The following is a 15,087-nucleotide window of genomic DNA, read 5'->3' as shown; positions in this document are numbered from 1 at the left end:
AGAAACTGAACTGGACCCAGCTACATTAATACTGTGGCTACCAGGGCAAGTCAGAGGCTGGGAATCCTGCGGAGAGTAACTCACCTCCTGACCCCCAAATCCTGTCCACCATCTACAAGGCACAAGTCCGGAGTGTGATGGAATACTCTCCACTTGCCTGGATGAGCGCAGCTCCAACAACACTCCAGAAGCTCAACACCATCCTGGACAAAGCAGCCCGCTTGATTGCTCCCCTCCCACAAACATTCAAAACCCCTCCACCACCGACGCACAGTGGCAGCCGTGTACACCATCTACAACTGCAGGAACTCACCAAGGTTCCTTTGGAAGCACCTTCCAAACCCACAATCACTACCATCTAGAAGGACAAGAGCAGCAGATACCTGGGAACCCACCACCTGGAGTTTCCTCTCCAAGTTACTCACCACCCTGACTTGGAAATATATTGCCGTTCCTTCACTGTCGCAGGGAAAATATCCTGAATCTTCCTCCCGAACAGCACAGTGGGTGTACCTACACCTCGGGGACTGCACCAGTTTAAGAAGGCAGCTCACCACCACCTTCTGAAGGGCAGCTATGGATGGTAAATAAATGTTGGTCACGATGCCCATCTTCCGTGAATGAATTTACTGGATGCGGAAATAGAAATGATGGCCCAACAATGCAGAGTTTGTCAGGATCCACAGAACCTTCCACCCCCAGCATCTTTCCCCCCTTAGGAGCGGTCAGGATGGCCTTGGGTATAGCTCGATGCCAATTTTGCCGGTCGTTTCCTGTGATCTATGCTCTTGACTATAGTGGATGTCCACTTGAAATGGTTCAAAGTCCATAAGATGGCACCGACTACCTCGAGGACAACCATTGAAAAATTACCGCTCTCCTTCAGTGTGCACGGTATCAGCGAGGTGTTGGTCTCCGACAATGGGATTCCTTTTAGCAGTGAGGAATTCAAGGGGTTTTGAAGGCAAATGGGCTACGGCAGATCCATGCAGCCCGTTATCATATGACTTCGAATGGGCAAGTGGAAAGGGCGGTGTAAACAATTAAACGGGGCTAAAAAAGCGAACTCCTGGATCGATGGTGTTAGGATACTGTTCTAAAACCTTTGTCTGTCCTGTTTCTTTTTTAATTCCTGTCCTAGCTGTCTTTAATCTACAATCTTCTTGCTAGCTGCTGCAAACCAAAAACACCCCTGGTATAATGGACAATCCACGACTTCTCCTTTGGGTTCTATGGCAAAGCTCATGATGTCAGTTTGATAGATTTGGCAAGCAGCCAATCAATGAGGCTGGTATTCTAAGCCATCTCCTGTTGTTGCTTGCAATTGCTGGAGCCATTCAGAATCTTCCGGAAGTAAAGCATGTGAAGAGCTCCAGTTTGTCCTGAGTTCTGTCAGAAGGCACAGGCCAGAAAGTGGCTGGAAGTCCCCCCTTTCTCTCTCTGCTCTCTCTTTGTCTGGCAATTTAAAAGGTGCTAATCCGACCTGGGAAGGCACTCCAATTTTAAAAGTCAGATAAAAGTCAAAACCGTGATGGGATCTTCTGGAGTGAAAAATTGTTAGCAGTTTCTCACCAGGTCTGTGATTCTTTAATCCTCTGTCTGAATGGCTGGGAAGAACCCAAATTGAGAACTCGCTTTATAGAACAGCCGTCATTTCTGCACAGAGATCAATCAAACGAGAAACACTGGACAATTTTCAGGTTTAAAGCTCCTGTAGTATCTCAGGGAGACAGAGGCACCATCTGGTGGTCAGAGGTCAGAATTGCGCTCACCTGAATCTCCTGTGTAGAGCTCCATCTGGTGGTTGAAGGACAGAATTACACCAACTTGAATCTCTTGTGTGAATCCATTGCCCCGGTTGCATTTGGAGAACATAAGAACATAAGAACTAGGAGCAGGAGTAGGCCATCGTGCCCCTCGAGCCTGCTCCACCATTCAATGAGATCATGGCTGATCTTTTGCGGACTCAGCTCCACTTTCCGGCCCGAACACCATAACCCTTAATCCCTTTATTCTTCAAAAAACTATCTATCTTTATCTTAAAAACATTTAATGAAGTAGCCTCTACTGCTTCACTGGGCAAGGAATTCCATAGATTCACAACACTTTGGGTGAAGAAGTTCCTCCTAAACTCAGTCCTAAATCTACTTCTCCTTATTTTGAGGCTATGCCCCCTAGTTCTGCTTTCACCCGCCAGTGGAAACAACCTGCCCGCATCTATCCTATCTATTCCCTTCATAATCTTATATGTTTCTATAAGATCCCCCCTCATCCTTTTAAATTCCAACGAGGACAGTCCCAGTCTACTCAACCTCTCCTCGTAATCCAACCCCTTCAGCTCTGGGATTAACCTAGTGAATCTCCTCTGCACACCCTCCAGTGCCAGTGCGTCCTTTCTCAAGTAAGGAGACCAAAACTGAACACAATACTCCAGGTGTGGCCTCACTAACACCTTATACAATTGCAGCACAACCTCCATAGTCTTAAACTCCATCCCTCTAGCAATGAAGGACAAAATTCCATTTGCCTTCTTAATCACCTGTTGCACCTGTAAACCAACTTTTTGCGACTCATGCACTAGCACACCCAGGTCTCTTTGCACAGCAGCATGTTTTAATATTTTATCATTTAAATAATAATCCCTTCTGCTGTTATTCCTACCAAAATGGATAACCTCACATTTGTCAACATTGTATTCCATCTGCCAGACCCTAGCCCATTCACTTAGCCGATCCAAATCCCTCTGCAGACTTCCAGTATCCTCTGCACTTTTTGCTTTACCACTTATCTTAGTGTCGTCTGCAAACTTGGACACATTGCCCTTGGTCCCCAACTCTAAATCATCTATGTAAATTGTGAACAGTTGTGGGCCCAACACTGATCCCTGAGGGACACCACTAGCTACTGATTGCCAACCAGAGAAACACCCATTAATCCCCACTCTTTGCTTTCTATTAATTAACCAATCCTCTATCCATGCTACTACTTTCCCCTTAATGCCATGCATCTTTATCTTATGCAACAACCTTTTGTGTGGCACCTTGTCAAAGGCTTTCTGGAAACATAGAACAGTACAGCACAGTACAGCACAGAACAGGCCCTTCGGCCTTCGATGTTGTGCCGAGCATTGTCCAAAACCAAGATCAAGCTATCCCACTCCCTGTCATTCTGGTGTGCTCCATGTGCCTATCCAATAACCGCTTGAAAGTTCCTAAAGTGTCCGACTCCACTATCACAGCAGACAGTCCATTCCACACCCTAACCACTCTCTGAGTAAAGAACCTACCTCGGACATCCCTCCTATATCTCCCAACCTGAATCTTATAGTTATGCCCCCTTGTAACAGCTACATCCACCCGAGGAAATAGTCTCTGAACGTCCACTCTATCTATCCCCCTCATCATCTTATAAACCTCTATTAAGTCGCCTCTCATCCTCCTCCGCTCCAAAAAGAAAAGCCCTAGCTCCCTCAACCTTTCCTCATAAGACCTATCCTGCAAACCAGGCAGCATCCTGGTAAATCTCCTTTGCACCCTTTCCAATGCTTCCACATCCTTCCTATAGTGAGGCGACCAGAACTGCACACAATACTCCAAATGTGGTCTCACCAGGGTCATGTATAGTTGCAGCATAACCTTACATCTTAAACTCAAGCCCCCTGTTAATAAACGCTAACACGGCTCTATCCACTTGAGTGGCAACCTTCAGAGATCTGTGGACATGAACCCCAAGATCGCTCTGTTCCTCCACATTCCTCAGAACCCTGCCGTTGACCCTGTAATCCGCATTCAAAGTTTTTCTACCAAAATGAATCACCTCGCACTTATCAGGGTTAAACTCCATCTGCCATTTCTCGGCCCAGCTCTGCATCCTATCAATGTCTCTTTGCAGCCTACAACAGTCCTCCACCTCATCCACTACTCCAGCAATCTTGGTGTCATCAGCAAATTTACTGACCCACCCTTCAGCCCCCTCCTCCAAGTCATTGATAAAAATCACAAATAGCAGAGGACCCAGCACTGATCCATGTGGTACACCGCTGGTAACTGGTCTCCAGTCTAAAAATTTTCCATCCACCACCACCCTCTGTCTTCTATGTGATAGCCAGTTATTTATCCAATTGGCCAAATTTCCCTCTATCCCACACCTCCTTACTTTCTTCATGAGCCGACCATGGGGAACCTTATCAAACGCCTTACTAAAATCCATGTATACGACTTCAACTGCTCTACCTTCATCTACACATTTAGTTACCTCCTCAAAGAATTCAATCAAATTTGTGAGGCAAGACTTACCCTTCATGAATCCGTGTTGACTATCCCAGATTAAGCTGCATCTTTCCAAATGGTCATTAATCCTATCCTTCAGGACCTTTTCCATTAACTTACCGACCACCGAAGTAAGACTAACTGGCCTATAATTACCAGGGTCATTCCTATTCCCTTTCTTGAACAGAGGAACAACATTTTCCACTCTCCAGTCCTCTGGCACTATCCCCGTGGACAGTGGGGACCCAAAGATCAAAGCCAAAGGCTCTGCAATCTCATCCCTTGCCTCCCAAAGAATCCTAGGACATATCCCATCTGGCTCAGGGGACTTGTCAACCCTAAGGTTTTTCAAAATTGCTAATACATCCTTCCTCAGAACATCTACCTCCTCCAGCCTGTATCACACTCTCATCCTCAAAACCATGGCCCCTCTCCTTGGTGAACACTGAAGAAAAGTATTCATTCAATGCCTCTCCTATTTCTTCTGACTCCATGCACAAGTTCCCACTACTGTCCTTGACCGGCCCTAACCTCACCCTGGTCATTCTTTTATTTCTCACATAAGAGTAAAAAGCTTTGGGGTTTTCCTTGATCCGACCCGCCAAGGACTTCTCATGCCCCAACTTGGTCTCCTAAGCCCTTTTTTCAGCTCACTCCTTGCTACCTTGTAACCCTCAAGCGACTCAACTCAACCTTGTTTTCTCATCCTTGCATACGCTTCCTTTTTCCTCTTGACAAGACATTCAACCTCTTTTGTGAACCATGGTTCCCTCACACGGCCATTTCCTCCCTGCCTGACAGGGACATACCTATCAAGGACACGCAGTATTTGTTCCACTTTTCATTTGTGCCTTTCCCCGACCGTTTCTGTTCCCATCTTATGCTCCCTAATTCTTGCCTAATCGCATCATAATTACCCCTCCCCCAATTATAAACCTTGCCCTGCCGTATGGCCCTATCCCTCTCCATTGCAATAGTGAAAGACACCGAATTGTGGTCACTATCTCCAAAGTGCTCTCCCGCAAACAAATCTAACACTTGGCCCGGTTCATTACCCAGTACCGAAGAGCCGTAGCAAATTTCCCTCCCAGGATATTGGTGCCCCTCTGGTTCAGGTGCAAACCATCCTGTCTGTACAGGTCCCACCTTCCCCAGAATGTGCTCCAATTATCCACGTAACTGAAACCCTCCCTCCTACACCATCCCTGCAGCCACGTGTTTATCTGCACTCTCTCCCTGTTCCTCACCTCACTGGCACGTGGCACCGGCAACAAACCAGAGATGACAACATGGTTTGTCCTGGCTCTCAGCTTCCACCCTAGCTCCCTAAATTCCAGTTTTAAATCCCCGTCCCTTCTCTTACCTATGTTGTTGGTACCGATGTGTACCACCACTTGTGACTGTTCCCCCTCCCCCTTAAGGATTCTGAAAACACGATCCGAGACGTCACGGACCCTGGCACCTGGGAGGCAACAGACCATCCGTGAGTCTCTTTCGCTGCCACAGAACCGTCTCTCTGTCCCTCTAACTATCGAGTCCCGAATAACTATTGCTCTCCTGCTCTCCCTCCTTCCCTTCTGATCCACAGGGATGGACTCAGTGCTGGAGATCCATTCACCATGGCTTACCCATGGCAGGTCGTCCCCCTCAACAGTATCCAAAGCGGTATACTTGTTACTGAGGGGAACGGCCACAGAGGATCCCTGCACTGACTGCTTCCTCCCAGCCCCTCTCACCGTCACCCATCTAGCTTGATTCTTCGGAGTAACTACATCCCTGAAGCTACTATTTATGACCACCTCTGCCTCCCGAATGATCCAAAGTTCATCCAGCTCCAGCTCCAATTCCCTAACGCAGTTTCTGAGGAGCTGGAGATGGGTGTACTTCCCACAGGTGAAATCAGCAGGGACACTGACGGCGTCCCTCACCTCAAACATTCTGCAGGAGGAACATTGCACTGCCATCCCTGTCATCCCCTCTAGATAAAACAAGAAAAAGAAAGAAAGAGCTTACCTGTTATTCACTCTGCCCCTTAGATTAGAGGAGGTGGAAGGGTGGGGGAAACTACAAGTGTAGTGTCTAGGGTTTAGGAACCGTCCAACTTAAATACAGGTAAAAATAAAACATTTAACCAGCAACCACTGCGCCCCGCACGAGAACAGCAATCAGCTGTTATGGGCCCGCGCAAACAATTTAAATCTTTACTACTTACCCAGCAGTCACTCTGTCCTCACTCTGACCGGATTCGGCTGGAAACTCCCAACAGTAAGTTTTTTTAAAATGTACTTCCCTTCTCAGCAAGCACTCACTCAGCAACCACTGCGCCCCGCACGAGAACACCTCAGGGACAAGAAAAACTACTTACCAGTCACTAGCTAATCACTTACCTGCAGGAGAAGACTGGTGCCTATGGAGGGCACAGCCGCAGCAGCGAAGATTCATCTCAAACTGTTTCCATCAATTCCGGTTGTTTTAATCCTTCCCCTCCCCTTACCGTGTGTTGGTATTGTGTGTGTCTGTGTGGAGGGTTTTGGGAATAGGTACAATTATTTTCTTTTTTATGTTCATCTTTTACTCTTGTTATAAATAAACAGGTTTTACTTCTAAATCTGGTGTCTAACTCATTGAAGTAGTCAGGAGTTACAGATCTCAGGAAGACACAAATTATTGGTTGAATCACTTCTGTTGCGATTCTGGGGTCCGTGGGGCTGGCCAGATTCAGGGTGTCGTAACGATGGACACTCAGCTGGCCAGATTCCTGTTCTGTTTCAGGACCACGCCACATGTCGCAACCAGAGTAGCACTGACGGAAATATCGGTGGGCCGGCGACTACACACCCATCCTAGTCTTACCTTCCCAGATACTGACAGGAAAATACCTCGTAGCCATGAACAGCAAGGGCATCACCCAGATAGACACAAACAGACCAGACTGTCTGTACCTGGTGATACAGTCTGTGTTCGGACCTTCGCAGACGGTGCCCAGGAAGGCTCGGAAACGGTTCTTCGCTGGACCGAGATGGTATCTTAACGGGTTCAAGCACATAAGACCATAAGACCATAAGACATAGGAGCGGAAGTAAGGCCATTCGGCCCATCGAGTCCACTCCACCATTCAATCTTGGCTGATTTCAACTCCATTTACCCGCTCTCTCTCCATAGCCCTTAATTCCTCGAGAAATCAAGAATTTATCAACTTCTGTCTTAAAGACACTCAACGTCCCGGCCTCCACCGCCCTCTGTGGCAATGAATTCCACAGATCACCCACTCTCTGGCTGAAGAAATTTCTCCTCATCTCTGTTCTAAAGTGACCCCCTTTTATTCTAAGGCTGTGCCCCCCGGGTCCTAGTCTCCCCTGCTAATGGAAACAACTTCCCTACGTCCACCCTATCTAAGCCATTCATTATCTTGTAAGTTTCTATTAGATCTCCCCTCAACCTCCTAAACTTGGGGCTGGTTTAGCACAGGGCTAAATCGCTGGCTTTAAAAGCAGACAAAGGCAGGCCAGCAGCACGGTTCAATTCCTGTACCAGCCTCCCCAAACAGGTGCCGGAATGTGGCGACTAGGGGCTTTTCACAGTAACTTCATTTGAAGCCTACTTGTGACAATAAGCGATTTTCATTTCATTTTCATTTCATTTCCAATGAATATAATCCCAGGATCCTCAGACATTCATCGTATGTTAGGCCTACCATTCCTGGGATCATCCGTGTGAATCTCCGCTGGACCCGCTCCAGTGCCAGTATGTCCTTCCTGAGGTGTGGGGCCCAAAATTGCTCACAGTATTCTAAATGTGGCCTAACTAATGCTTTATAAAGACCATATCAGAAACAGGAGACCAGTTCTGCCCAGAACTCCTCCAATTCTTCGGGACTCATGAGCGTTGCCCAAAGTGGGACAACATACAGAGATGCGAGAGGTCGTTCATTAAGCTTCCGACATGGAGACTCAGGCGTCGGATATTTCCGACAGGGAACAATCTGATCAATAGTCTAGAACAGCATCTCCACTGCAGCAATCGGTGCAGAAACAATGTTCACCGTCCAGGGTTACGCCGCCTGGTCCGGCCCAGCGGGCGCAGCCACAAGCGAAGAGGCGCAGATATCATCCTGCAGAAGAGTCTTCCCACTTTGAGGGGGCAGGATGAGGGGGAGGTGGAGGGATGAGGGGGAGGTGGAGGGATGAGGGGGAGGGATGTTATATAAACCACACGAGATGCACAGGGTAGAAGCAATTAGCCTCCCAGTGAGCCTTGTTGAGTACGAGCTCCCGACTGAGGGATGAAGAGCCAATGGGATTCTAATAACCTGCAATATAAAGGTCGGGCAGGTTTGGTACCGACACCCAGACCCGGCTGGGACCGGGAGAGTATTGTACACACTATAACTTTGTAATAAAACTAGATTCTCTTATCCATTCATCCTGGACTCATCTGTGGTCACTAAATGTAGAAACATAGAAAATAAGAGCAGGAGGAGGCCATTCCTCTAATAGAAAGATCAGCCATGATCTCATTGAATGGTGGAGCAGGCTTGAGGGGCCAGATGGCCGACTCCTGCTTCTAGTTCTGATGTTCTTATGTTCTATTCGGCCCTTCGAGCCGGCTCCGCCATTCATTATGATCATGGCTGATCATCCAACGCAATGGCCTGTTCCTGCTTTCTCCCCATATCACTTTGAACCGTTAATAGAACATAGAACAATACAGCGCAGTACAGGCCCTTCGGCCCACGATGTTGCACCGAAACAAAAGCCATCTAACCTACACTATGCCATTATCATAAATATGTTTATCCAATAAACTTTTAAATGCCCTCAATGTTGGCGAGTTCACTACTGTAGCAGGTAGGGCATTCCACGGCCTCACTACTCTTTGCGTAAAGAACCTACCTCTGACCTCTGTCCTATATCTATTACCCCTCAGTTTAAAGTTATGTCCCCTCGTGCCAGCCATTTCCATCCGCGGGAGAAGGCTCTCACTGTCCACCCTATCCAACCCCCTGATCATTTTGTATGCCTCTATTAAGTCTCCACTTAACCTTCTTCTCTCCAACGAAAACAACCTCAAGTCTATCAGCCTTTCCTCATAAGATTTTCCCTCCATACCAGGCAACATCCTGGTAAATCTCCTCTGCACCCACTCCAAAGCCTCCACGTCCTTCCTATAATGCGGTGTCCAGAACTGTACGCAATACTCCAAATGCGGCCGTACCAGAGTTCTGTACAGCTGCAACATGACCTCCCGACTCCGGAACTCAATCCCTCTACCAATAAAGGCCAACACTCCATAGGCCTTCTTCACAACCCTATCAAACTGGGTGGCAACTTTCAGGGATCTATGTACATGGACACCTAGATCCCTCTGCTCATCCACACTTTCAAGAACTTTACCATTAGCCAAATATTCCGCATTCCTGTTATTCCTTCCAAAGTGAATCACCTCACACTTCTCTACATTAAACTCCATTTGCCACCTCTCAGCCCAGCTCTGCAGCTTATCTATATCCCTCTGTAACCTGCTACATCCTTCCACAATATCGACAACACCACCGACTTTAGTATCGTCTGCAAATTTACTCACCCACCCTTCTGCGCCTTCCTCTAGGTCATTGATAAAAATGACAAACAGCAACGGCCCCAGAACAGATCCTTGTGGTACTCCACTTGTGACTGTACTCCATTCTGAACATTTCCCATCAACCACCACCCTCTGTCTTCTTTCAGCTAGCCAATTTCTGATCCACATCTCTAAATCACCCTCAATCCCCAGCCTCCGTATTTTCTGCAATAGCCTACCGTGGGGAACCTTATCAAACGCTTTGCTGAAATCCATATACACCACATCAACTGCTCTACCCTCATCTACCTGTTCAGTCACCTTCTCAAAGAACTCAATAAGGTTTGTGAGGCATGACCTACCCTTCACAAAGCCATGCTGACTATCCCTGATCATATTATTCCTATCTAGATGATTATAAATCTTGTCTCTTATAATCCCCTCCAAGACTTTACCCACTACAGACGTGAGGCTCACCGGCCTATAGTTGCCGGGGTTGTCTCTGCTCCCCTTTTTGAACAAAGGGACCACATTTGCTGTCCTCCAGTCCTCTGGCACTATTCCTGTAGCCAATGATGACATAAAAATCAAAGCCAAAGGTCCAGCAATCTCTTCCCTGGTCTCCCGGAGAATCCTAGGATAAATCCCATCAGGTCCCGGGGACTTATCTATTTTCAGCCTGTCCAGAATTGCCAACACCTCTTCCCTACGTACCTCAATGCCATCTTTTCTATTAGCCTGGGGCTCAGCATTCTCCTCCACAACATTATCTTTTTCCTGAGTGAATACTGACGAAAAATATTCATTTAGTATCTCGCCTATCTCTTCAGACTCCACACACAATTTCCCATCCCTGTCCTTGACTGGTCCTACACTTTTCCTAGTCATTCGCTTATTCCTGACATACCTATAGAAAGCTTTTGGGTTTTCCTTGATCCTTCCTGCCAAATACTTCTCATGTCCCCTCCTTGCTCGTCTTAGCTCTCTCTTTAGATCCTTCCTCGCTACCTTGTAACTATCCATCGCCCCAACTGAAACTTCACACCTCATCTTCACATAGGCCTCCTTCTTCCTCTTAACAAGAGATTCCACTTCCTTGGTAAACCACGGTTCCCTCGCTCGACGCCTTCCTCCCTGCCTGACCGGTACATACTTATCAAGAACACGCAGTAGCTGATCCTTGAACAAGCCCCACTTATCCAGTGTGCCCAACACTTGCAGCCTACTTCTCCACCTTATCCCCCCCAAGTCACATCTAATGGCATCATAATTGCCCTTCCCCCAGCTATAACTCTTGCCCTGCGGTGTATACTTATCCCTTTCCATCATTAACGTAAACGTCACCGAATTGTGGTCACTGTCCCCAAAGTGCTCTCCTACCTCCAAATCCAACACCTGGCCTGGTTCATTACCCAAAACCAAATCCAACGTGGCCTCACCTCTTGTTGGCCTGTCAACATATTGTTTCAGGAAACCCTCCTGCACACACTGTACAAAAAATGACCCATCTATTGTACTCGAACTATAACTTTTCCAGTCAATATTTGGAAAGTTAAAGTCTCCCATAATAACTACCCTGTTACTTTCGCTCTTATCCAGAATCATCTTCGCCATCCTTTCCTCTACATCCCTAGAACTATTAGGAGGCCTATAAAAAACTCCCAACAGGGTGACCTCTCCTTTCCTGTTTCTAACTTCAGCCCATACTACCTCGGAAGAAGAGTCCCCATCTAGCATCCTCTCCGCCACCGTAATACTGCTCTTGACTAGCAGCGCCACACCTCCCCCTCTTTTGCCTCCTTCTCTGAGCTTACTAAAACACCTAAACCCCGGAACCTGCAACATCCATTCCTGTCCCTGCTCTATCCATGTCTCCGAAATGGCCACAACATCGAAGTCCCAGGTACCAACCCATGCTGCCAGTTCCCCTACCTTGTTTCGTATACTCCTGGCATTGAAGTAGACACACTTCAAACCACCTACCTGAACACTGGCCCCCTCCTGCGACGTCAAATCTGTGCTCCTGACCTCTATACTCTCATTCTCCCTTACCCTAAAACTACAATCCAGGTTCCCATGCCCCAAGAGCTATATTTAACTCCTTCTTGAAAATTTACAGCCACCTGATACATTCTGTTATTTCTACTCTGGCTAGCACGTGGCACAAATAGTAATCCTGAGATCACTACCTTTGAGGTCCTACTTCTAATTTACTTCCTAAGTCCCTATATTTATGGCTTACTTGTCTGATTTACCCACGTCAAGAAACCTTGGTGTTTAACGCTATTTCAACATTTTGAATTCGGATAGTAGGTCAGCTGCTTCCCAATTTGAACTGGCTAATTTTGTGGACATTCTAACAATAATCTTCTCCAGTAGTTCCTCGGAAGATTGTCACTCTGGCAGCTTTCACACCCTTTTCCGAAGCTCCACCCATTGCAATTGTAACTTCTCTACCCCAATTTTGGTGATGGTTTTCTTTTGGTTAATTTAATTTTTTGTTTGACTCTGCCTCGGTCACTATCGATCCAGTCCACACCCTAGTCACCTGCTTTCCCCGACTGAGCTAACCCGATGCTGGTCCTCTCAATGCACTCGTCCACTCATGGACTTGACAGGCTATATCTGCAGCCTCAACACCAGGGATCCGTCTGCTTCTCAGCTCTTTCTTTGAACACTGGGTCATCAAAGCTTTTCTGTCAGTCACTACGTTGTCATTTCAAGATTGATTGTTGACAGTTGTTTCCAGCCATCTAGTACAAGCTAGCACTGTTCATAATGTTGTACCTGTACTTAACTGTGCTGCTTGGCTAGGTGCCATGTTGTTTAGAAGTGTTTTGATGATGATATAAAGGCACCAATCATCATGCAGGATTATGCACACATGTTATGGGTTTATTATTTGAGACCAGGAATGTGTTAATATTTAAACTGAGGCATAAAGTTGGAAGATATCGGAGCTGTGTGTGTGCAGTCTGCTGAAAAGCAGAAGTGAAACAAAACTGGATCACATGACACACATCCTTTCCAGTGCTGCCATGCTGCAATCTCTTAAAGGCAATGTTATAACACGGTCCTCCACGAAGCAGCACACGTTCTCTCCCTCTCTCACCTCTGTTCCTGGCTGTGTATCAACTTCCTCACCTAGCAGTGAACACGAACAGGAAAGTATAAACAAATATTGTAACAAAGTCTCACTGTTAAGTTCTATGGAAACATCAGCTTTCACATATTTCCAGGATTGTATCCACGAAGAGTTGTCCCTCAACTCTTCCCGTTTTCCTGTAAATGTTGAGGTCCATGAGTGCATAGAGAAAGTCACTCCTATTTATTAACTATTGGAACGAATCAATCTTCCACACAAACACTGCTCCGACAGCATGTTTTTACCTCTATCCTTAAGGCTATCTTCTGAAATGACGGCCCAAGATCGAGCATTCATTCGACCAATTACCATCCTTCGAAAGCTCAGCTTTAACTTCACAGCTAAAATGCAGTAAAAAGACATTTGCTCGATATTCCTCTCACGTTATGTGTGCCGAGATATGTGTTTTAGTTATTTCTTAGTCATGTGCTCAAGGTGTGGGATGATTTATTTTAGTCTCGGATAATAGTGGCAACAATATACATTTAGATCTATGGGTAGTTTGAGATTATTTGGAAATGCTGCTTGATGTGCAGAGCCCATCCTTTGCAAATATTAATTTCACTCCTCGCAATTGATTGCTTCAGCCAAAGAATGATTCTAAAATTGTTATACTTGTGTTTTCTGACACTAACTGAGACTGCAGCAGGATCGTTTTATGTGTGTGATTTATTGCTGTTCTTTTTCTTAAACAATGTGATGAATTTTTTTACTCCAGGAGAAAAGCAAAGGTCACCAGGAGTTGACCCCAAACAGCTGGCTGCGGAACTGCAGAAAGTGTCTCAACAGGCACCTTCTGTGGTTACCTCAGCTACAGAGAAAGGAGTCCACAGCCATTCAGGAACCACATCAGCTCCCTCTAGTGCTGCCCCCAGCCCTGGGCAACCAGGTTCACCTGCAGTTAGTAAAAAGCGACACAGCAGCAAGGTGAGCAGATTCTATAAAACCGACCGGTTGCTCACTAACGCTGAAAGCAATTTGTCAATGAAACATCGGGCATTAGATTTTTCGAATCAACCATTGGACTAATTGAATTCAATATAATATAATTTATTGGTTTTATATTGACAAAAGAAGGTTTACTCAAGTGAAAAATATCCAGTCATTATTTAAAGGAATTTATTTTGTTTCACAAAAAGGTTAATAGTCTCACTCAGTTTATGGATAAAGCTTGAAAGAACTGAAAATTCTAACAGTGGAGACAAGAACTATAGAGCACAGAATGACTACAGCACAGAAGGAGATCATTTAGCCGGTCATGGCTGTGATGACTGTGTGCAGAAGCAGTTCCTCTAGCCCCACTCTCCACATTTCATCAGAGTTTATTCATTTCCTTTTCAGATAACAATCCAATTCCCTTTTGAAAACCTCGGGTGAACCTGCCTCCACCACACTCTTGAGTGTTCAGAACCCAGAACATCCCAGAGCCCAACCATTCACTGCGTAAAACACTTTCTCACGATAACATTGCTTTTTTTGCCAATTACCTTAAATCTATGCCGTCTGATTCTCGATCTTTGCACCAATGGGCAGTAATTTCTGAGGATTGTCTGGATACGTCATGATTTTGAAACCTCTACAAAATCTTCACTCAGCCTTCTGAAAAATGGAAATCGCTTATTGTTACAAGAAGGCTTCAATGAAGTTACTGTGAAAAGCCCCTAGTTGCCACAGTCCGGCGCCTGTTCGGGGAGGCTGGTACAGGAATTGAACCGTGCTGCTGGCCTGCCTTGGTCTGCTTTAAAAGTCGGCTATTTAGCCCAGTGTGCTAAACCAGCCCTTGTTCTCCAAGAGAGCAACCCCAATTTCTCCAATCGGTGTTTGTAACTCTTCATCCCTGGTACAGTTTTTGTGAATCTTTTCTGCACTCTCTCTATTGCTTTCACATCCTTTCTAAAGTGTGGTGCTCAAACTATCACAGAATCATAGAATTATCATAGAATCTACAGTATCTACAGTACAGAAGGAGGCCATTTGGCCCATCGCGTCTGCACCGGCCCTTGGAAAAAGTACCCCATTTAAACCCACACCTCCAGCCTATCCCAGTAACCCCATCTAACCTTTTTGGACACTAAGGGCAACTTATCATGGCCAATCCACCGAACATGCACATCT

General features: G+C 46.2%; 1 protein-coding gene across 7 annotated transcripts in view; it reads left to right on the top strand.

The window, feature by feature from the left end:
* Positions 1 to 15,087, top strand: part of pcloa (piccolo presynaptic cytomatrix protein a) — a 633,232-nt gene that overhangs the window by 400,505 nt on the left and 217,640 nt on the right. For 6 of the 7 annotated variants that reach the window (XR_011934010.1, XM_072470931.1, XM_072470933.1 and 3 more), the window contains one exon: positions 13,691 to 13,899. Coding sequence is in view for 6 of the 7 variants with exons in the window: in XM_072470931.1 (XP_072327032.1) it covers positions 13,691 to 13,899 (209 nt within the window). In the remaining variant the exon portion in view is untranslated. Of the gene's footprint in view, positions 1 to 13,690; positions 13,900 to 15,087 lie in introns of those variants that run through there. The other variant, XM_072470935.1, reaches the window with a different exon arrangement.

The sequence above is a fragment of the Scyliorhinus torazame genome, chromosome 13 (assembly GCF_047496885.1).
Source record: "Scyliorhinus torazame isolate Kashiwa2021f chromosome 13, sScyTor2.1, whole genome shotgun sequence".
NCBI classification, from domain to species: Eukaryota; Metazoa; Chordata; class Chondrichthyes; order Carcharhiniformes; family Scyliorhinidae; genus Scyliorhinus; species Scyliorhinus torazame.
Note: the sequence above shows the minus strand (reverse complement) of the source record. Positions and strands in the feature narration are given on the sequence as shown.